The sequence below is a fragment of the Alosa sapidissima genome, chromosome 5, assembly GCF_018492685.1.
Source record: "Alosa sapidissima isolate fAloSap1 chromosome 5, fAloSap1.pri, whole genome shotgun sequence".
Classification (NCBI taxonomy): domain Eukaryota; kingdom Metazoa; phylum Chordata; class Actinopteri; order Clupeiformes; family Clupeidae; genus Alosa; species Alosa sapidissima.
This window is the reverse complement of record NC_055961.1, coordinates 26,054,762-26,077,489: the sequence shown is the minus strand read 5'-3', so window position 1 is coordinate 26,077,489 and position 22,728 is coordinate 26,054,762. Positions and strand designations below refer to the sequence as shown.

Genomic DNA, 22,728 nt, shown 5'->3' with positions numbered 1-22,728 from the left:
TAGAATAATCTTCCTCCTCCATCCTAGGTCATACATAGCTTTGCAATAAGAAAACATGATGACATGAATTACTGATATTAGCTGAATAAAATATACCATTCTTGTATCCGCTATGGCTGAAAGTGAAATGGAAATGTTAAAATGTGACTTAAAATATTATGTGTGTGTGACAATATTGTTCTCCTTTGCAAAGTAATAATGGTTACGAAATGTACATAATACATCTTCTTAGGTCAGCCTAGTAAACTTTCAGTTAGCTACCATCGAAAAAGCAGAACTCCTAGGAGAACTCAAAGGAATGCATTAACTCTCTTTCCCTGAATGGTCCCTGACTGGCTTAAAATGCACTGTGAGGTAACGGTTGTTTGTACCTAGTTTCTGGCAAGCAGCCCCCTCCTGGCTCACTGCCCTCTTCTGGTTGGGTGAGAGCAGGAGAGAGACATGTTCTACCGCTGGGTGGGAGAGGGCACAAGGCATGTGTGTGCACGTTTGTTATCGCCTGGGTAGAAATGACATCATGGCAGAGGGAGTAGTATAGATGCAAGGGTGTGAGAGAACACGACAAAAAGACAGGAAATGGAAGTTATTTCAGGCTTCATCACTTCTCACTCTATATCAAGACAGTGACACTTTATGTTGACCGCAGTAGTTAACAGTAATGTGGCATTAACTGCAACACTTAATATACAGCCCTTAAGTTAATGGCTCATTAATATACTACATGAATAATGTTAGATATAACGTATTCTGAATGTAAAGTATTCTCCATTAGATGGGCCATTCACTAGTCAGAGTGTTTATTCATCCATTAACTTCCATCAGATAATGGGACATTTATGTAAGTGTTTCCACCCAGTGAAAGGCCCAGAGGCTGACATCTGTCCAGTTAACCAGATTTGCATTGGGCTTCAATTAATAATAGGCATCAGGAGGACGTTTCTTGTTATGAACCACAATCAAAGTCTTCAGAATGTATTACTTGTATGTACTGTGCTTATTTATGCACATGTTCCTTTCTGTCTCTTACGTGTTCATATGAAATTTCTTAAAAGTATGTTCACACAACTTTAGTAGATGATCAGCAGCACAAGTCTAATGGCCATTGGGTATGATCACACAAAGTGTCCAAAAAGAGGAAGTGAATTGAGTTCCTTGTTTGAATGAGTCCTATTTGTATGAATATTGCACTATATATTAGTGTACCTTCCTTGTTCCAGATGAGCTCAGAGTAACATGAAAGTGAGTGCATTCATTTATTTATTCATAGTCTGCCTCTCACATCAGACAATCATCACAGGGACAAACACATAATATGTAACGTTTATCCCCTCACATTGTTTTACATATCTCCATTCTAAACATGTCAGCCTCCAAACTGTGCTCCAACAGTTTTCAAAATAGCCTGAAAGGCTATGTCTTAGCAATGTCAGTATCACTAAGCATTTCCTAAGAAGCAAACATAGATGTGGCCTTTCCTGTAAGTTGCATTGGATACAATGATCTGTAAACCATGTACCCTATTCAGTCTTCATTATATATTCATCTGTAAACCACGTAGCCTATTCCGTATTCATTATATATTCAGTAAATCAAACATGCTAATGAATCAGTTCAGTGGGGGTGCGTTCAAAAATCACATAGATAATCAGTGGACACAAACTGCTGTATGTCCTGAACATTATCTAAATGGAAAACACTGAATCAGGTAGTATATTCAATCTTGCATAATAATAAAATTTGATTACAAGTATACTGCTCATTGGATTTCACGATTGCTGATTTACAATTGATAAATGTAAATGTAAATCAGGTTTCTAGGCCAATACGTGTATATAAGGAATTTGGTCTCTGCATTTATCCCATCTGTGAATTAATGAACACACAGAGCACACAGTGAGGTGAAGCATACACTAACCCGGAACAGTGAGCTGCCTTGCTACATCGGCGCTCGGGGAGCAGTGAGGGGTTAGGTGCCTTGCTCAAGAGCACTTCAGCCGTTTCCACTGGTCGGGGATCGAACCCGCAACCCTTCGGTTCCAAGCCTGAAGCCCTAACCAGTAGGCCACGACATCCCCATAGATGCAATAATAATAACTAATGCTACTATTACACTACTATACTGCTGCAACTACTACAACTGCTACTACTACTATTAACAATAATCATCATCAACATATTCATGATTGCCGTCATCATAATTACAATAATGAACATTGAATGCGGCATTCATACATGGCATGCAGGTCAAAGCTCAAAGAGCTTTTCATAACTTCCATGACGGAAAGCAGAGGCTCTGTGGTGGTTCTGAGGTGGTTCCTGCTTCACACCTCCAGTGGCTCCTCCGTGACTGAGGAGAACACCTCCCTGTGTCTGGGCCTCAGCATGAGGTGACCGATGGTGTGGGGCTGGAACAGGCGGGTGAGTGTCGTGTGGAGTGTGCCCTCCGCTTCCTCCTTCCCCGGGGCCGCCACCACTGCCGCCGCCTGTTGGATGGCCTTGGGCATCCCCAGCAGCTCCCTGACGGCTTCGGACACCCCTTTGTGCAGGTAGTGGTACGGCCTCTTGCCACAGTTGTCCCTGATGCGTGCGTCTGCCCCATACTCTCGTACCAGTAGGGTCATGATGTACTCCTGATCATGTATTGCTGCGATGTGCAACGGTGTGTATCCACCATGGGTCTTGGCATTGACATCGGCCCCACTGCCAACTTTCCTGGACACCTCAATGATCTTGGTGACCATTTTGCTGTTGCCACACTTGACGGCCCAGTGCAGGGCAGTAAAGCCGGACATGAAGTCCCTCTTCTGTGCTAGGTGGCCATCGTTAAGCAGGAGGCCGTAGACCAGGTCCCAATGTCCCGCGGCTGATTTAACCAGCCACTCATGTTCATTACGCTCCAGTGGCACCAACACAGTGTGCTTGGGCTCATCTGAGGGTCTGGCATTCTTAAAGCCGCGCCTCAGCAGTGGAGAACTGAGCACCACACCCTCCACAGAAGGTCTCCTCTTGTTTCTTGGGGTGTTGTCTCCCTCTTGACTACTAGTGTCTTTTGTGATTCGACTCTGGGGATCAGTTGTTGCCTGTGTAGCTGGTAGCCTTAATGGAAGTGCACAGGGCTTGTGGGTGTTTGCGGTAGCCTGGACAGGAAAAACCTTTTGTCCTGATGACTCGTTTAAACTAATCACTTGTTTTCGGACAAAGCTGAGACATTTTCTTGGTTTGATGTCAACTGGGCCTAGGCCTACGTTGGACCTGTGTAGTGCCAACTGTATAGGTGAATGTTCATTAGATGAGGAAGTATTTCTATCAGTGTTTGAATCAGAAGAATGTTCCGCGTCCTCACGATCAAACCCATCCGGAAAAAATGAGATGCGCTCTTGGACTTTGTCTGTCTTGTCTTTTGAAGTCGGTTCATGTTCTACCTTCAGCTGGTCATTGTCACTGTCGTCATTTTCAGGACTAATTTGTTTCAATAAATACTGATGTCTCTTTTTAAGAACTACATATTTGCCGTCCTCCAGCTCCTTCACGATTGCGACATTGTTGATAAGTGTCTTAAATAGATCCCTATTTTGTTTCTTTTCAACTGGATCAGTACAATTAAGTAACGTTTGAAACTTACTCAGAATGTCTGAATTCTTCACCTTTCCACCCTCCTCTACCAATATGGACATAATGGACTCTTGCGTTAGATCCATTTTCCTGACGAGCAGCAGACGAGTAGCCCTGTTCCCAGCTGATAAGTCTTCGGCAAGTAGCCTATACCTGTCTACCTGACACTCGACCTACCTGCCATTTCCGGGAAAAATGAACACGTGGATTGGCTATCATTTGAATAGCCTACATTATGCATAGCTAGACAGTAGCCTAGCCTTTGGCCTATGCAGGTCACTGTAGACTATTTGCAAGGCCATAGCCCTTCGATGTTTTAATGTTAGGTTTTCTTTAGCCCGTTTAAATAGCCTAGGTTAGCCCTAAACTTATGTACATCATTTCGTTCAATGTAGTCTGGCCCTGATAGGTTCCTGTGTTGTAGGCCAATGGAGCAATAAAATAAACTGTCCTTCGTTCTGGCTATGAAGAAAACACAGAGGCTGAAAACAGGCAACTTCGATGTCCATATTGTTGTACTGCAGGCTAGGCCTATAAACTTTCCCAATAACGTCTAATGCGTGATATGACCGAGGGCACTTGAAGGCAGTGGCTTAAAAACTACAACTCCCAGTTGCAGTAGCAAAGCATTAGGATGGTGTGTGCAGTGGTCGCATAAGCTGTGCGCTTGTCAATTAATCATTACATTGGTTTACACTTGATTATTAAAATATATTTAGACATTTGCAGTTTGGATTTACTCGCTTCCCTCTTCTGGTTTGCGTAGAGCTGAGAAGGGCATTCCTGAACCGCCCTGGACCAAGTGGGAGTTTCCAGGAAGTAGCCATATTGAAGCATTTCAGCTTGTTCCACTCCGTCAGTTTACAGACAGTCTGATAGAGACGAGAGAGGAGCCCCCTCGCCCAGCTCGGCAGTAAAATACACACATTCCGCAATATGGCTGCTACCGACGTTGACATATTTTCTGTAAGTGCCTTGTGATTTACTTCGCTTGTAGGGCGCAATGCTGGGAACATGAATTACATCGCTTTGCTGTGAATCTATGGTAGCACTATGTGATTTCCCTCGGAAAGTGTACGAGACTGCTAGCCAACTAGCTAGCATATGCGCTAGCTCGAGGGAGTGTACCTTCAGGTTTTAAGAATGGAGTTGTAAACCCAGTGATTGAGATTTGTTTCTCACTATACCTTTCTGCCCAGTTGACTCTCGTAGGCCTAGTGTTTATTTGAAGTCACTTACACTGAAACACAACCGCCACCTGCAACTTGGAGTAACGTTATCGGTAATTTTCGGTTTCAGTAAATGAAATGCACCATCGCTGTTTTCTTCATAAGCTAACATCACAGCTATCTTGGTCATACAGATAGCGACAGCTGTTTTCATTCTAACGTTGATCGTTTGTGTTCAGTGTAAATAGTAATAAGTAGGCTAACTATTCTATTTACACTGAACAGTACGGTATTGGAATAACCTAGAGTCCTAGACGCTTTGTTCGTTGTTGTGAACAATTGATGAGAGTTCACATCCATATCACTCCAACCTAAGTTTTTTTGTACTGTAATTAAGGAAGTAAGTTGGCGTTGATTGCAATAAAATGAATTTACATAGTTTCAAAGGCTTAATGATAATTCAAGTTCTCCCAGTGGGACATACAATGTACTCATCCTTGACGTATCAGCATATGAATACCAAATGACCGGTTTATCTGGAGATGTGGTATGCTAGCATTTCACCAGAAATATTGTGCTATCAATCTGAGAAAGTTGTCCTTCAAGGTTGAAGATTACAATGAAATCCCTCTTACCGCGACTGAATGACTACAGATAAGTGTCAAGGGCTGGGGGGAGTGTGCATGCACTCAAGATCAAGGCTGATTAACTTTTGGTCAGCCAATGAGAGATTCACAGAGATGTTGAAGAGGAGGGTAAGTGGTATGTTGCAGGATAAGTGGATTAGGCCTATCTGTTGGTAACAAATCCTTTCTCTGGTGGACAGAGTGCCAGCCACACATTGCGTGTTAGACTATCAACTGAATTTTCACTGAACTATGAATAGTGTGCACCCTATCTTAAAAGGTGAATCTGTTTGTAATTAGACTACTTTGTATTGTCTTTGAGTAAGAATGAGGAAGCACTGGATAAGTGAATCTGGTGTGCTCCACGATTTGTCTTTGGATGCCTTTGAAGAAGAGTTCATGTGGATTTGCAGCCTCTGTGAAGTGCCAGCCATAGCACTGTCCCATTGTCTGCTGCTGTTTGTGCTTGGATTACTGATCCACCAATACAAACGAGTCCCTGTTTGTCTGACAGTTTGTTGGGACGAACTGTGCGGAAAGAATCGCTTTGGCTTTGTTTGTTCCGACCTATCAGAACAGTTCCCAAGCATTCAGATTAAGTTTTAACATGAAATTTGGAAGTCTGCTCTGGTTCTAGGATGGATGAGAGGATGCCATGTAAAAGCAACGTGTCTAGTGATTAATTTAGTTCCAGATAGGCTTAGCAAACTCTTTAAACATGCACATGAGGAGTGCAAACCTCTTCCAAATGCCCTATGCCCTGTGCCAAATGCCCTTTGTCGGAATGTTAATGAGATAATTAGTGAATCTGCCACATTACTCTGATCTGCTCCAGAATATAATGGGTTCTTTTTGGACCCATTCTACACCCTTACACCAAGTTTCATCGGGCCTGTGTTTTTTTTTTATTTTTTATATATAATCCTCCTGAAAATCAGACAGACAAACAACCCACACTGCATAAGCAGCGATAATGATTTGAGACCTTTTGCGTGTTTCATGTTTCTATCCTAGAAGGGACGGGAGCAGTGATGTTTTCTTGCAGGGCATGATGGGTATTGATCAGATGTTTGGTCGTTTTATTGTTTTCCTATTGACATTTCACTCCCTGTGAGTACTCCACAAGACCCTGATGTTGATCAGGCCATTTTGATCGGCGCTATTGATCGCCCTCAGTTAAAAAGCTCTATTTTAGTTTCTGTTATGTAATCCCTTGCAGAGATCTTTCAGCCGTAGTGCACAGAATGGCAGATTGCAATCACACTGTGTTATTCCATTGTTTTTAATCACCATTATATGTAGGCTATACGGTGCCCAGTAGTAGTCCCTAGTAGCTTACTCTTCAAAATACGACAAGAGCCTTTCTGATATTGTATTAGTGTGCTTGCAAGTGCACTCATCCGGACAGAAATAGGTTGGTCGAGATGCTGCCTCTCCGCATGACCTGATGCTTATGTCATAAATGATATTTACCATGCATGCATCGTGAGAAGCCGCAAGGGATGATTCATGACCGTTAGTGGCTGACAACGCACACCACACGACTGGGTGGATGCGCCTCAGCCTCATGTCCTATGGCCGTCTTATGTCATTTCATGTTTTCGGAGTCGACAGACAGTTTGTAGCCTGATGGTGTTGAGGGGATTTGGCCATGTGTTGACCAAAGACTCCATTTCCAGTGTTTCAGTGCTCATGGTCGTCTCGCTCACTGAAGCCTGTTAATCTGCTTCCCTTGTTTTGTCCCTTTGGATTGTCTTGTCTTGCATCAGTCAAACAGCTGTGCATAGCTGTCTTTGAAAGCGTTTTTGAATTCCTCTCTTTCTCTTTCTCTCTCTCTCTCATTCTGTTTCTGTCACTCTTTCTTTCCATTTGCCGATGTCTTCATCCCTCCCTCTATGAGACTTTTTAGCTGTCCCTTTCTCTTTGTGTTCCTATCTCTTGTATTTTTCCCCTCTTTGTTTCTCTGTCTCTGATTTTCTCTCTCGCTCTCTTCCTGTCTCTGTCCCCATCTGTTTGTCTCATGGGAGAATTGAAACTACCTTTGTGTGTTAGTGTTAATGCCATGGCATTCTTCCAGTGTTATTCTTGTCCAATCAATGCAGGGGCAGATCGGCCCGCTCAGGTGTGTGCTCTAATGGGCGGCCAGGATGGACAGGTGCCACTGAAGGCCCTCCCAGCCATCTGTCTGAGAGGAGGAGAAGGCTCCCTCCATAGTAACCCCCCCCCCCCCCCCCATCTCCATCTATCCCAGTTTTACTGTACCCCCCCCCCCCCCCGGCACGTAGGCTTCCACTGTCCAATAAGCTTCATCCTCAGTGCACCCCCCTGCCATCCATCCCAATTCCTCTCTACAAGCCCCCCTTCAACCCCCCCCCCCCCCCCCCCCCCCATCTCTCTTGAATGCCCACCCACCCCACACACTACTGATCAAGCTCTTTTTTAAAGTCCATCTTCAGCAGTCTGTCAGAGCCCTTTAGTCACAAAGCGAATGAGGTTGACTATATTCAGGCCGGCGCTTAAAAAAATATTGGTCTGTACCACAAAACACGCAGCCATTTCCTCTCGACCTAGTGACTCCCCTGAGAAAGTTTAGTGTTTCCTCACCAGGGGGAGGGCTGGGGGACGTTTAACTTCTGTCGACTGAAGACATCCCAGGAATCCTCCCTCTAAAAAAAATAAAATAAAAAAAAAGTCATTGCTGCTTGTTGAAGAAGTGTTTTAGCCACTTAACACATCCCTTCTGCTTTGTCAGTTGGGGGTTCTCATCCTTTCATCATGTCTGCAGTTAGCAGTGCCCCCCCCCACCTCCCCCAGCCCATGTCGCTGGGAGCTCTGTTTGATGAGAGCCTTAGCCCCTGTGATAACACTGGACTTGCCCCGGTTCTCCTGTGATAACACTGGGCTCTCCCCGGTTCTCCTGTGCGCCACATTCCTCTTGTTCCCGGCTCCGGGGTCCTACAGCCCCCTTTTTGCCTGAGTTGACTGCGTTCGGCTGGCTGTCTGCACACGTTTGCTGACATCACCCTCCAAATATGCAGCCATACGGGAGAACAAGCCCCACTCGCCTTTATGAGGAGGAGGTCTGGTGTAGGCTAGTCTGTGGGGTTTAGATGGGTGATCTGATCTGTAGGCCTATAGGCTACATAGGTAAAGCTGAATTCAGTACAATGTTGGTAGCCTATAGGTGGTTCATCTGCTCTGTAGGCCAATATAGGCTACATGTTGATGTCCAAAGCCCTATGTGTGGATTGAGCCTAAAATGGAGTTTAATTGCGATCCAATATAGTATTATTGTTATTTTAATATTTTAAGTTTTAATGTTTCAAACTGCTTTAATACGTTTCAGCTGTTGTGGGTGTCATCAGAGAATGACTAGAGTGTAATGATATAGTTTCTAGTTGTGACATACCGAGCACAATACACATTAATATTTGAACTCTAGGGTCGGCCTGTGTGGGTTGAGATTGAGAATGAGGCAGATCAGTGTCTTCAGTTCATGCTTAGTCACTCATGAGTCATGACTATCGCCTGCCTGTACTCATCAGATGCAGGTGAGAATGTGTCTATCAATGTGGCCAAACAGCATTTTAAAACTTGAAAGTATAGCCTATACTTTGCGTTCCCCTTTAGTCCTAGACGTAGGCTGCACACCTGTGACTGCTCGCACCACCCCCCCACCCCCCGGAAAGTTACCCATTCCTGACGTCATATTGTATTATTTGAAGGTTATGCTCAAGCCATTAAGCTAAAAGCCATAATGCAGCTTTTTGTCTTTTTTTTTTAAACCATTGTGACTAAATGGTCATGTCCGTTAATGTTTGTTTTTGGTATGTGTGTTAACAGAATGAAGAAAAGCGCAACCTGAATTTGGGCGGCCATGTTGGCTTTGACAGTCTGCCCGATCAACTGGTCAGTAAATCGGTGACACAAGGCTTCTGTTTCAACATACTCTGTGTGGGTGAGCATCCTCTCTTTTTCTTCTAACTCCCCCATAGGTGTCCGTGTACTTGGCGTGGACGAGGGAGTGAAACTACAAGCTGTGAATTTAATTGTCTTCCTGAGGTCATCTCCTTTCTTTATCTGTTTCTTTGTCCAGGGGAAACGGGTATTGGAAAGTCCACGTTAATGAACACACTTTTTAACACAATGTTTGAGAATGAGGAGGCGAGCCACTACCAGAATGGCGTGTACCTGCGACCCAGAACGTACGATCTGCAGGAAAGTAACGTGCACCTCAAACTCACCATTGTGGACACAGTCGGGTTCGGCGATCAGATCAACAAAGAAGACAGGTGAGATGTTGGGCTCAAAGTTAATTTCAGTTATGTTCAGTTCATGCAAAATACTCTCTCTCACCAAGTGATCACTTGTGACTTACTCATGCTTTACTATGAAAGTAGAACTTCCTCATAGAAGAAGTTGATTTACGAAATTAATTCGTTGTACTACTTTGATCATCATATTGTTGACAAATTGTTGAGTAATCATTTTGTGGTAAACCGATCCTTGGTTTTCACCAGAATCGGATACACTAATGCTGGTTGGTTGCTGTGTTTTTGTCTGTGCCAAAGCCTATCTAGTTGTGAGTCGTGGCGAGGATCTTATCAAGGCCTTTTTGTTGCTGTAGCCTAAAGCCTAATATGCAATACCCGCTAATTTTATTACTAATTTATTTTACATTCTTCGAACTGATTCATTGGCTTGGGACTTGTGGGCTTCTTTGGGGAATGAATAGAATATAATTAAGTAGTGTCTGCATGGCCAACGCAATACACGTTGAAGTGCATGTAACGGGACAGTGTCGCTGATGGGAAAATGTCCCTGAGCCAAGGGAAAGGTCACACAGTATAATAAGGCTCTTGGCAAGTATGCACAAGCAACATTTCTTCTCATTGAGAAATACATGAAATGGATTGTCACTAGTGATTACATATACGCCTAATTTCCGGCTACAACAAATAATTGATTAATCGATTAGTTGTCAACTAATTGGTTTGTGTAATTTTTGAAGAAAACTGCCTCAAAATGATCTGGTTGCAGCTTGTGGATTCAATACTTACTTTTATACTAACACAGAGTACAGCAATGAACAAAATATCCGATTTGTCTTCTGTTTTGCAGTTATAAGCCTATTGTGGATTATATCGACACACAATTTGAAAACTACCTTCAGGAGGAGCTAAAAATCAAGCGATCTCTCTTCAACTATCACGACACCAGAATCCATATCTGTCTCTATTTCATCGCCCCCACCGGCCATTCGCTCAAGTCTTTAGACTTGGTCACCATGAAGAAACTGGACAGTAAGGTAGGAGTTCTGTTCAGTTCATTCATCTTTTTAAGGGTTAATGTCTGTAGCGGTCCTACTCGTAGAGTAGCACAGCATGCCACTGATCCATATTTGTGAATTAAGTATTGAGCGGTCCCTAATTAGGCGCTGTACGGAACTGTCTGTTACCCATGTGAAAAGTGTTGGTGTGAAGCGAATCGATGGATGCGCTAAAGCGTGAAGGGTGAGAATGCAAGAGTCAGGGGAAAAGAGCGAGGGGAAGGGAAATGGAGGGAGGGAGGGAGGGAGGGAGGGAGGGAGGGGGAGAGAGAGAGAGAGAATGTCAGTGTTCAGAGTAGTGTAAAGAAGGGAGGCAGAGAGTGAGCAAAAGGTAGAGTGAGAGAGTTAAAGAAGAGAGGGAGAGAGAGATGTTAGTGTGTGTGTGTGTGTGTGTGAGAGACAGATGGTCTAGCAATAGGCAGGGAACTCTTCCAGCTCCGAGCGCTCCCTGGTTGTCTTCAGACCCACTCTCTTGTGTCATGTGCAGAAATCCTCTCAAACATGCCAGTGGGTCGGTCAGTCAGTCGTCCACTTGTGCCCTCTCCTCTTGAGCACGGGGAGAGTAAATTATAAAGAAGGCTGTTCATTTCACATTCGGCCATCTTTATTCCAGTCCATGAGCTGTGCTGGAGTGCGCAGTCGGAGTAGACAGATTGAGATTTGCCCTTTGCATGATTGGTGGGCCAGAGCTATGGAGATGGCAGCCTTTATCATCATGATCACTAGGGAAACTCTGTGTTTGTGGTCCGGGAGCCACATTTCTTTTTCTCTGCAATAATGAATGACATGTCTTGTCTGTGGGTTGGTGTGGCTGTGTGTCAGTGACCTGTTTAGATAGTGATGGTAGGAGGTATGTGTGAATATGTGTCTGGTTACATGATCGTCCAGTATGGGTGTGTGTGTTTGGGGGGACAAAAGATGTGTTTGTTACATGATTTACGAGCTTGCTACACCCATGCCTGCAGGCTTTGGTAAATTGAGTAAGGGGACATCCATGACAGCCTTAGTCATTGGTATGTTTTGTTGACTGTATAATAAGATGAACTAGCATCTCACCATTGTGTTCTTGCTACATCTACAGTCTGCTTGATGTATTATTAAAGAAATGATGATGATGACTACTGCTGACGTTGTGATTGTGTTATCTCTCAGGTTAACATTATCCCAATCATCGCTAAAGCAGACACAATTTCTAAGAGTGAACTGCACAAGTTCAAGATCAAAATCATGAGTGAGTTGGTGAGCAACGGAGTGCAGATCTACCAGTTTCCCACAGATGACGAGGCGGTCACAGAGATCAACTCCTCCATGAATGTAAGTGACCCTTCATCCTTCCTCAACGCTAGTGTCATATCTACGTTTATACTTGTTCTTTGTACTTTTAAGGGAGGAATTTGTTATTTACTTCATAGAAAATTCTTTTTTTTTTTACTCTGTAGATATTTGTGTGTGATTTCCAGCCCAGCTTTGAGAAAACATAAAACATTTTTTTTGCTGTCTATTGGGCGCACTGCTCTGTAAAACCAATCACTGGAGGTTATGTAAATGTATTGGCAGGATGTGGAGTCATAGACAGACTAATCAGTTGACCAGACCTTTGCTGTGAGGCTCCTCCTCTCCCATCAGAGGCCTCTCGTTCGAGGGCAGCCATCTCTCAGCTTCTGTTTGGTGCGCGTGTGTGGTGTGGCTTTTGTGGTTGGGTGGACAGGATGCTTACGTCACCGTGTAGTTTACTCGGCCATGGATAATTCTTTGCTCACGCCAAGACAGAAGAAGAAGTGTTGTGTTAAATTCAGCTCATGTTGAACTATGGCTCCCTGCATCACTGTGCATATATATTCTCTCTCAAGCGCTCAGCTTTTTTTGTTTTTGATAATGACATGCAGTTTTTGTTATGCAACTGTGTAGATATGAAACTCCAGGCACAGGCCCACATCGTTCTGTGTGTGTGTGTGTGTTTTGTGTGTGTGTGTGAGAGAGACAGAGACATACTTTCAGATGCTGTATTTTTCTGCTCTTAGACATTTTTGCTTTCTTTCCGCTCAGAGAGGTTTTTGCTAGTGTGTGTTTGTGTGTATTGAGTTGGGTTAAAGCACCTTCTGCCTTGTTCTCCTCAGGCACATCTTCCTTTTGCTGTCGTTGGGAGTGTGGAGGAAGTCAAAGTGGGAAACAAGACTGTGAGAGCCAGGCAGTACCCATGGGGAGTGGTGCAAGGTTGGTGTCATACCATTCAACTCTATTCAACAAGAGAAATCTAGGGAGTTGTAGTGAATCAAATCGTAAACGTACAATGGTTACAACTCCTTCCTTTCCAAACCAAGTAGGTCAATAACATATGGTAGGTATGCATGCATGTATACCTGCTCTCTCCTACTTACACAGACACTCACACACACCCTTACTCTCCCTAAATCTGATGTCCATGATTTCATATGCATGTTATATATATATATATATATATATATATATATATATATATATATATATATATATATATATATATATATATATATATATATATATATATATATATATATATATATATTACCTTCTCAGTGGAAAAATGTTAGGTGTAAGAGATTACTCGTTACATAAAACAATAGAGGAGGAAATCTGGACATCCCAGGCCAGCAGTGTTTGTATGTCTGCGCATGTTGTTATCTTTGAATCTGAGATGATTCTGGCAGATTGCGGTATGCTATTCTGGCCATGGCTGACGATAATGGAGCCTTGGCCCCTTCCACTTCTCTCACAGACTCCCCAGGGGACCTCAGGCTGGGGTCAGCTAATTGCTCTTTGAGACGCAGCTGGAAGGCGCTCGCATACCAGAAGGCCCATCTTCCTTAACTTTTATCTCCATATGTGGACACACACACAGACATACATATGCACAGGGAGAGGCCCACACACACACACATACATGACTTTGATAACTAGATACACACACACACACACACACACACGCGCACACACACACACACACACAGAGGATTCTGTCACTAATTAGCCATCATTAGTTTTTATTTCATCAAACAGTCAGTCAAATTGGCTCTGTGTGTTGGACACAGCTGTGATGGGCTCCATAAAAAGCATGGCGGATTGTGTGTGGATGGTGTGATGTTCACCATTACTGAACTCTCCCCTCTGTCCTAGTTTAATGTGTAGTTGTCTTGCTTGCAGCCTCGTATCTTAATCACCAAGAGTCTCAGTCGTCATGCTCTGATAAGTCCCGAGAATGTCGCGAGCAGAGGGAGTTGCATCCTCCTCACATATTCAAATGTTAACACAATGTGACACCGTGCAGATATGATGGCGTAGTAGCCAAAGTCGTCCATAAGCACATAGGTGTGCGCACGTCTGTGTTCTTGTGTACACTACACATGTTTGCATGCACGTGAGCTTGTGAGAAAAAGAATTATGCAGGTCTAAATGCACTGATGGATACCATTACAATAACACAGGTCACACATATATGACACAATAACATGATTATAGAGTGTGTGTGTGTGTGTGTGTGTGTGTGTGTTTTCTGCATCTTTTCATGGTATTTGTTTTGGTGAGTGGGGAGGGATGAGTTATGTGGCATCCTGCGTCCCAGGCTGTCCAAACAGGAGTCTGTGGAGATGCTATGTGAACGTGTCAAAGGTTGTGACTAACCCAAACCGCCCCCTCACCCCCTCCCCCCCTCACCCATCCCCATCCTCCAGCAGCTGGCCTCTGCACAACTTCCCCATTAGCCATCTCTCGCTCTCTCCCTCCCACAGTCCACTGGATATGGAACACTTCTTTCTAAACATCATGGTATTTGGTCATCAATCTTCCTTTGTCATGTTTATGCAGTCTATTTTTTGACTGACGGAGCATGCATGATATGAGGTGTAGATCATTTGGGTGGGGGACTCCTCGGACTGACTACAGATGCCTGTGTGCTCTGGTCAGAAGAGAGAAACAGTGTTTCACTTATCAGAGCGTTAGCACTCCACAGACACAGATCCAGCTGTCTGGCTTCCGTGAGAAAGTGTCTGTGTCTGTCTGTGTCTGTCTGTGTCTGTCTGTGTGTGTCTGTGTGTGTCTGTGTCTGTGTCTGTGTTTGTGTTTAGGGGGATGTTAAGCAGAGGAATGTGAAGAACGAGTCCGACTCTCTGTTTTAACTCTTCACTCATCCTCGTTCTTCCTCCAGAATGAAAATGGCTTCTGGGATGCACCACGCTACAGAAAAGCTTTATTTCCCTCTTTCATCTCATAGTGATAATCAGACGGCCATGAGGTGTTTTTTTACAGTGCTGCAGGACTGAGAAAGTCCTGTGTGTCTGTGTGTGTGTGTCTCTGTCTGGTGATCAAAAGCATGTCTTATCCTCTTACTGACATCATTGACTGTGAATGCAGGGAATACTGTCAGTCATCATGGCAGACTTGAGTTCTTATCCTGTCGGGGAAACTGGGCTCCTGCCCTACCGCTGGTGTTTTTGTAAGACTGTGACGACTCATTAGGCAATAGACCAGACGTGAGCTTTGGAATCCTCTTCCTGTCTGGCGCGGATCTGCGCCGCATCAGGGCCAGAAGCAGCGGCAGGTCTGGTCCCTACTAGTCTGTCACCACGTGGGAAGTTTTTTTTTTTTAAAGTATATTTTTTTGGGCTTTTTGCCTTTACTTGGACAGGACAGTGGAGAGTGAGACCGGAAGCAAGTGGGAGAGAGAGATGGGGCGGGATCGGGAAATGACCGCAGGTCGGACTCGAACCTGGGTCCCTGTGGGCACTCAGACGGGCGCTGTAGCCTGCTGCACCACAGTGCCCCCCCCCATGTGGAAAGTTGAATGATTGAGCAAGTAGAAGACTGACTGTAGCTAAGTAGTTAAGTTGTGTTGTGTTGTGTTGTGTTGTGTTGACTGCATGCATGGGTTAGAGAGAATTAAAGAGATTGATGTAACTGACTGTAGTGGTGTTAAGTTGTGTGGGTGGACCTGTGCCAATCAAGCTGCAGCCTTCTCCAGAATCAGCCGGTGTCTGGAGGGTTATAGAGAAGTTTTGTTGACTTTGTGTGTGTGTGTGTGTTTTGTGCAGTTGAGAACGAGAGCCACTGTGACTTTGTGAAGCTGAGGGAGATGCTGATCCGCGTGAACATGGAGGACCTTCGAGAGCAGACCCATGCACGCCACTATGAGCTCTACCGCCGCTGCAAACTAGAGGAGATGGGCTTCAAGGACACCGACCCCGACAGCCAGCCCTTCAGGTGGGGAGAGTAGTCCGGTCTCTCTCTCACACACACACACACACACACACAGGTGGAGATGTATACACACATGCTCACACACGCTGAGAAGTCAGAATAATTTACAACCAAAAAAAAACACCTTGACAATATCTTTTGTACAGTTGTGTCTGAATTTGTTGGCACCCTTACAGATTTTTGAAAGAATGATTTATTGCTTTCTTAAAAGTAATCCTTAGAAGTCCTTGGAGGACTCCACAGCTGAAAGTAAAACCTAAAAAAAACAAATTGGCTAAAATACTTGTCACAATCCTTCTAGGAGAAATGTCCTTTTGACTGATAAGACAGAACTGGAGCTTTTTGGCAAGTCACATCAGCTCTACATTTACAAAGACAAAATGAGTGTGTCCAAGAAAAGAACACCATACCCATTTTGAAAAGTGGAGGAGGTTCAGTTATGTTTTGGTCATTTTGGAGGAGGAGGCTCAGTTATGTTTTAGGGCTGCTTTGCTGTGTCTGGCCCACAGCACCTTGTATCTGTGCAGGGCACAGTGAAATCTCAAGACTAGATTGTATCCTGGAGTAAAACATACAGCCCAGTGTCTGAAAACCTAGTGGCAGGTCATGGATCTTCCAACAGGATATTGACCCAAACACAAGGAGCTAAAAGCACCCAAGAATAGTTAAGGAATAAACAGTGGACTACTCTGAAGTGGGCTTTCATGAGTCCAGACCTAAATTCCATTCAATATCTCTGGAAAGAGCTACAACTTGCAGTCTGCTATGAAGCTAACCTTCAAACCTGAGAGGGCTGGAGCAGTTTGCTCAGAAGCACGTCTCATTCAGAGCTTCAGAAAACGTTTGTTGGCAGTAATTGATTCTGAAGGTCATGGAACACTATTAGAATAAGACTACCATCATTTTTGTCATTTTGCCATTTGAATTTGTTTTATTTTTCAAAATATTCTGTTGAATGAAGAGTCCAAATCTAAGTCTAATTTGCATTAAACAATGAATGCTGATTACTTTTATCAGTTTCAAATGATTTCAAAGATAAATGTAGGGTAAAATGTTTTGTGGAAGGTTACCAACAATCTTGACTATATGAATCTGTTTACATTTATTTATTCAGTATTAAGTAGGCAATTTAATCCAAAGCTAGATTGTATGTATTATGTGCAGCACTTTAAGCATGCTGTTGTGATGGAGACTAGAGATGCGTTCTGAAGAGGGAACTCTGTTGTGATGGAGACTAGAGATGCGTTCTGAAGAGGGAACTCTGTTGTGTCTATCTCTTTGCAGCCTACAGGAGACCTACGAGGCCAAGAGGAAAGAGTTCCTGGGCGACCTGCAGCGCAAGGAGGAGGAGATGAGGCAGATGTTCGTCAACAAAGTCAAAGAGACGGAGGCCGAGCTCAAGGAGAAGGAGAGAGAGGTGAGGTGTGTGTGTGTGTGTGTGTGTGTGTGTGTGTGTGTGCGTGTTGGGTGGGCTAGACGGTGGGTGGTTGTTTCAGAGCCGAAGTTTTCATGAGATTCCCCAGCTCTCTCATGACTCACTGGATTCTGTAACACAAGATCATTTACATGCATCAGGAGCTGGATTGAATGCACTAGGATAGACTAGAAGAGGCACTGGTCATAATATCACATTGGCTGGTGCTTTAATCCAAAGTGACATGCTCTGTAGATAAGGCTTGTATTTGTGTCTGTGCTAACTGGAAAACCAACCCATGGCCTACATGTGGTTTGCACCTCACTCAGCCAGTTGGTCTCTTTCACAGCACATATTCCTTGAGCGTTATGCAGCCATTTATAATAAACAAGTGTTAAAGATGCTTAGTGGTCAGACTGCTTGGCAGTTGGTCAGAGGTGTTTGCATGTATGAAGATGTCTGAGCCGTGTTGTGTTGTCCCCTGTTGGCGCAGCTGCATGAGAAGTTTGAGCAGCTGAAGCGCATGCACCAGGAGGAGAAGAGGAAGGTGGAGGAGAAGAGGCGAGACCTGGAGGAGGAGATGAACGCCTTCAACAGGAGGAAGGTCGCCGCCGAGACACTTTCCCTCTCACAGCCACTCAAGAAGGACAAGGACAAGAAAAAGTGAGTCTGTCTCTCTTTTTTCTTCCTCTCTTGCTAACCCTCTTTGTTCCCACCATTCAATCAGCCTGGTTCACAGGGCTGTTCTTCTATGCTGTGGAGAGCAATTTTACAGCTCACAGCTCATAGTTGAAATGCTAGTGAATTTTAGTGACTGACTGGCTCCATCTGGTGGTCATAATTGTGAATTACCAAAATAGCATTCTAGATCTTTACACAATCGGCACATCTTTGCACATATTTCAGTTTCTCATATACAAGTCACCTGTAAGACAGTGCCATTATTTTGTATATAATTTGAGGAATTCCTGAAGAGTAAACGCTCCATTGTTTGTTTGGTGTTTTGTTTTATTGATGTTTAATTTGCTAGTTTATTTTTATGCATGTGGTTGTATTATGGTTGTATTAACTGTGGTAAAGTCTAAAGCATACCATAAAGCACCACACTGTGATTGTGCCATGTCATCTGCATGTTATCACTCCTCATTTTTCTTCGTTTGGTCATTATCTTTCTGTTCTTGTCCATGTTTGCCTTGTTTTCTTTCAGTTAATTTATAAGCACAGCACCCAGGCCAACCGAGGATTTGTCTTCCATCACCATAGCCACATCAGCACATGCGTTCTGACATTCCTGTGACATTTGTAAAGGACCAAAGACACTTGTGGGGGAAAACGAGGCCAGCGACGCTGGTGCTGCCAAGCCGAAATAAAGTGGCCATGCGCATCTTTAGGATTATCCAGGTTTATTTTCTCATTTATTTGACAAATTGGGACCTTTTATACATTTTATTTTTTATTACCTTTGTCTTGCTTTGAGATGCACCAGTGACTTGTATAACTAGAGTACAGAAACGGAATAGAACAGTAATGGAGCTCCAGCAAATATATACAATTATGTGTTAATCTGTGTGCAGATTCCTTAAAGCCATGTTGTTTTTTATTAGGTGATGTAATGCTAATTCATTTGCATTTGTGTCTGTCTGCATTTAGAGTTGTCTTAAACTGAGTCAAGTCAGGCCTGAATGATAGTATACAAACCATACTAGCAATAATATCACAACATCAAATCCATACACCTGGGTACCCATGAATAAACAAGTGTTGTGTATAAGAGGGCGAATTACCTTGATGGTGTTTTTAAAATTTAAATATTTCAACCCGCTATGACTCATTTTTGTCGTAGCTGTTGTTTTATTTTATGCATTGTAAAACCTGTCAGGCACATTGTGTTTAAAGCGGTGTCTGCATTATGCATGTGATAGCCTCCAGTCGTTCTGTGAGAGGAGCAGCTCACAGAGAACAAATGGACACAGGAAGCTTTTTCTGTCTTACTGCTAAAGTGACCAGAGCATTTGCATATGAGATGTGAGATGTATTGACTTTCGTAAATAAACTAAAAGCAGCACACCTGACCCTGTCCCATTGTGAACCGAGATATCTTATACGGGCCACATTGTAGTGAAGGAAGACCGTAATTGTTTGGAATTTCCAGCAGGACATCCATTATACAATGTAGGTATCAGGTGGTGTGTAGTGTAAGACTTGCTGAAAAGAACCAGAGATGAGAACACCACACAAATGTGCCACCACATCTCTAGATCACTAGAATATTTTGCTCTTTTAATTCAAGAAGTCATTGCTCTAGGAGCTAATAGCTCTAGTCACATAAAATGGGTAGATGAAGGGCAAATATCGATAGGTTAACACTTCACACACTGCCTGTGCTTTGAACAAACTATCAGGATAAAGAGTGTGCTCTTTCGATCCCTGAATGTAATTTGTGCAGAGCTACAGTGTAGATTAAGACAATGGGCAGTAGTTAGAGTTGCAGAGTTCTATAGTCATGAAGCTGTTATTTGAACGAGTTTTGTTCAGTCCTGATCATGTTTCATACAATCATGAGAAGTTGGCTGGAGATTCTGGCAATTTTCCTGAAATACTTCTAAATAGTGAAGAGTCAGTTGCTAGAGACAAATAAGGTAGAAAACTACTAGAGAGCTACTCAATAAAAATGTTCAGACCTATATGCAGAATCTCAAACTGGCCAATTCTGATGACCATTTGGAAAATATTTCTTTTCCACAGTCCCTATGCAATCACATCAAGTTCCTACCCTGGAAATCCAGAGTTCTCTGCGAGCCACTCTGGCAAAGAGCAATGATGCACGTTACTTTTACCCCAACATTCCAGGAAAACAGCTAAATTGATGAAGACAGCGCTGCAACGTTGGAGGACAGTACACATTGGTCGTAGTGTTATCCGATTGCCTCGAAGTCCGAAATCATTCAGAGTAAACATGGTCTAGTGTTATCCAATTGCGTGCAGTGAGATTTTTAAATGCATGCTCGCCCCTCGAGTTGGGCCATTACATTGTTCTTTGCCAGACCCTTAATCTTTCTAGATTATCAGGGTCTGGATTTTCCAGGCTATCAAGTTCCCACTCTACTGGAAAAAGTAAAGGTGTAAAGTTTCAAAACACTTTAATGGAAAATAAACATGTGAGACTGAATCAAAACCAACAACGAAAAACACAGTAAAGAAAATCTCATCTTAACAGTTTCTCTCAACCGTAAGTAGCTGCCTTTAAAAGTTACCTTTCAGATATAAAACATAATATCTTATTAGAAACATGATGTGAAATTATTGATTCAGTAACTTCAGTTTTTTTCAAAAATATAACAATGCTAAAAAGTGCAGTAATCAAAAGGAACATAATAAAATTAGTTGCATGTGTACAAAACTGAAAGTAGAAAAAAGCTTAATCTGTTAACATACCATGTTCAGTATAAAAAAAAAAACACAACTAAAAATTGCACACGTACACACACACACACACACACACACACACAGCAATCTAAGGGTACGTAATAAAATAGTATGCATTCAGTGACAATAATTAAGAGAATAAAATGAGAATATTTGTAAATAACAAAATGCATACATAATCAGGCAAGAATGATGAAAGTGCTGTATTAGCATAATAGTGGGGTGTGAATCCCCTTCATGTTAACTGATGTGTGGCTGCAACGGTGGGCAGGGCGAAACTTCAACGCCAACATTCCTAGAATCCCCATAGCATTCACCTTCAGAGGCAATTCCGTCATAAAGGCATCGGAAACCGTCGTAGTACTCGTCCACCTCCCTCTCCCCGTGGCTCCCGGGTCGGTGCCCGTTTCTCTTCCCTCTAGGCTGGCCCTTCGGATGCCAGCGGGCCACCTGGGTCGGCTCTAGGCCCAAAGGTTGGTACTTGGTCACACAGGCACTGTTGAATATGTACACAGCATTGGCTGGCAGTGGGGCCTCTAGGCTGGAGAGATATTCATCCACCATCTCCTTACACTTGATGAACTCTGAGCTCTCAATCTGTGAAGGATGACAACATGGTAAACCAGAAATTCTACAGAGACAAAGCCACAAAAACAAAGTTTTAAAAACGTACATGTTTACACACATACATTTTACAATCAATAGGAGAAATGGGCTTGATCATAAAGAAAGCAGTGAAAGCTAGTAAACAAGCAATGATGTTTCGTGACCTGTCTATAGAAACAATAGTACAGTTCCCATTCAGTGAGTGAAAAGGATTTAAGCATTAACATTACATAGTATGAAATGAATCACATGTAGACAGCCCCACCACAGTTGATTGTGTTCCCCCATCTACCTGTGCTTTGTTCAGCAGCTCGATGAAAACGGAGAACCAGTCGGGGGTGAGCGCCTCCAACTCCAAGGTGATGATCGCCAAGGCCAACGTGGAGCCCCTGCACTGCCACAGCTGGTGGCACGCCATACAGTGCTGCACCTGCCTGGTCCACAACTCCGCCTGGAAGCAGGGCCTCTTCTGAGCGGCCGGGAGCAGGAGGAGGTGGGGGTGAGCGGTCAGCAGCAGGGAGTGGAACTGGGGGGGGGGGGGGGGGGGGGGGTGCACAGAAACGAAGACCAAAATACATTAAAATCATCTACTACCCAGACATTTCCATTCTCAAGTGATGACGACGATGTGGACAGGTTAGTCCATCGCCATGACAACACGTTTCTCCATCTGCTTGTTCGTGATGAATCCAGATCCTCTCCATCGTAACGGTGATGCAGGTGTTTTAAACCCTCCCTTCTTCATGTGTGCAGAGTATGTGAATTTCCTTCATACAGTACACGACTGATGCTGTATGTGAAAATAGTGACAAGAAAGTTTGATAATGGTCCAGGTTCGTTGTTTGGGTGTGATGTTACCATTTTGTCATCGTCATTGCATAGCACTGAACATATTAAGGCTTACATTTTGTATGTTCTTCTTTAACCAATAAGCCATGTTGTTCAATAAGTGTTGATGTTCAGGTTGTAATGTAACATAAGGGAAGAGGAGGATAGAGCGCTATGATTTTTAAGATGTCCAGTTTTATAGAGTATTATTATTATTATTATTATTATTATTAGGGAAAATACGTTTCAACACAGACCTAGCCTTCATCACTGATTATCAGAGGTTGTAGTTATATTGACTCAAACTCCACTGAAAGGTGCAGTATACATTTTCTGTTATATAAACATAATTATTATTTATTTATTTCATATATTATTTTTACATTTAGGATTATATCATCAGGAACAGTTAGTATTATCAACCGCAATACCAATATATTATGCATATTTGGTTCCTTGGTGTCTGGAGTTCTTGCATTTGTCTACTTT

General features: G+C 43.3%; 2 protein-coding genes across 4 annotated transcripts; one reads left to right on the top strand and one right to left on the bottom strand.

The window, feature by feature from the left end:
* Window positions 1–1,239: 1,239 nt before the first annotated feature.
* On the bottom strand, window positions 1,240–3,782 carry LOC121708506 (ankyrin repeat domain-containing protein SOWAHA-like). The gene has a single exon (XM_042091213.1). It carries the CDS (start codon window positions 3,696–3,698, stop codon window positions 2,322–2,324), a length of 1,377 nt encoding a protein of 458 aa, XP_041947147.1. The 5' UTR covers window positions 3,699–3,782; the 3' UTR covers window positions 1,240–2,321.
* A 650-nt stretch (window positions 3,783–4,432) lies between these two features.
* On the top strand, window positions 4,433–21,899 carry sept8a (septin 8a). 3 transcript variants are annotated; one of them, XM_042091211.1, is made up of 10 exons: window positions 4,433–4,578; window positions 9,251–9,365; window positions 9,504–9,699; window positions 10,529–10,715; window positions 11,889–12,050; window positions 12,854–12,950; window positions 15,800–15,968; window positions 17,250–17,382; window positions 17,873–18,042; window positions 21,722–21,899. In XM_042091211.1, exons 1-10 carry the CDS (start codon window positions 4,549–4,551, stop codon window positions 21,882–21,884), a joined length of 1,422 nt encoding a protein of 473 aa, XP_041947145.1. In that variant the 5' UTR covers window positions 4,433–4,548; the 3' UTR covers window positions 21,885–21,899. The 3 variants fall into 3 exon arrangements, with proteins under 3 accessions (XP_041947145.1, XP_041947144.1, XP_041947146.1); XM_042091210.1 differs by having other exon boundaries at window positions 21,719–21,899; XM_042091212.1 differs by lacking the exon at window positions 21,722–21,899 and adding an exon at window positions 18,587–19,451 and having other exon boundaries at window positions 4,434–4,578.
* Window positions 21,900–22,728: the final 829 nt, after the last annotated feature.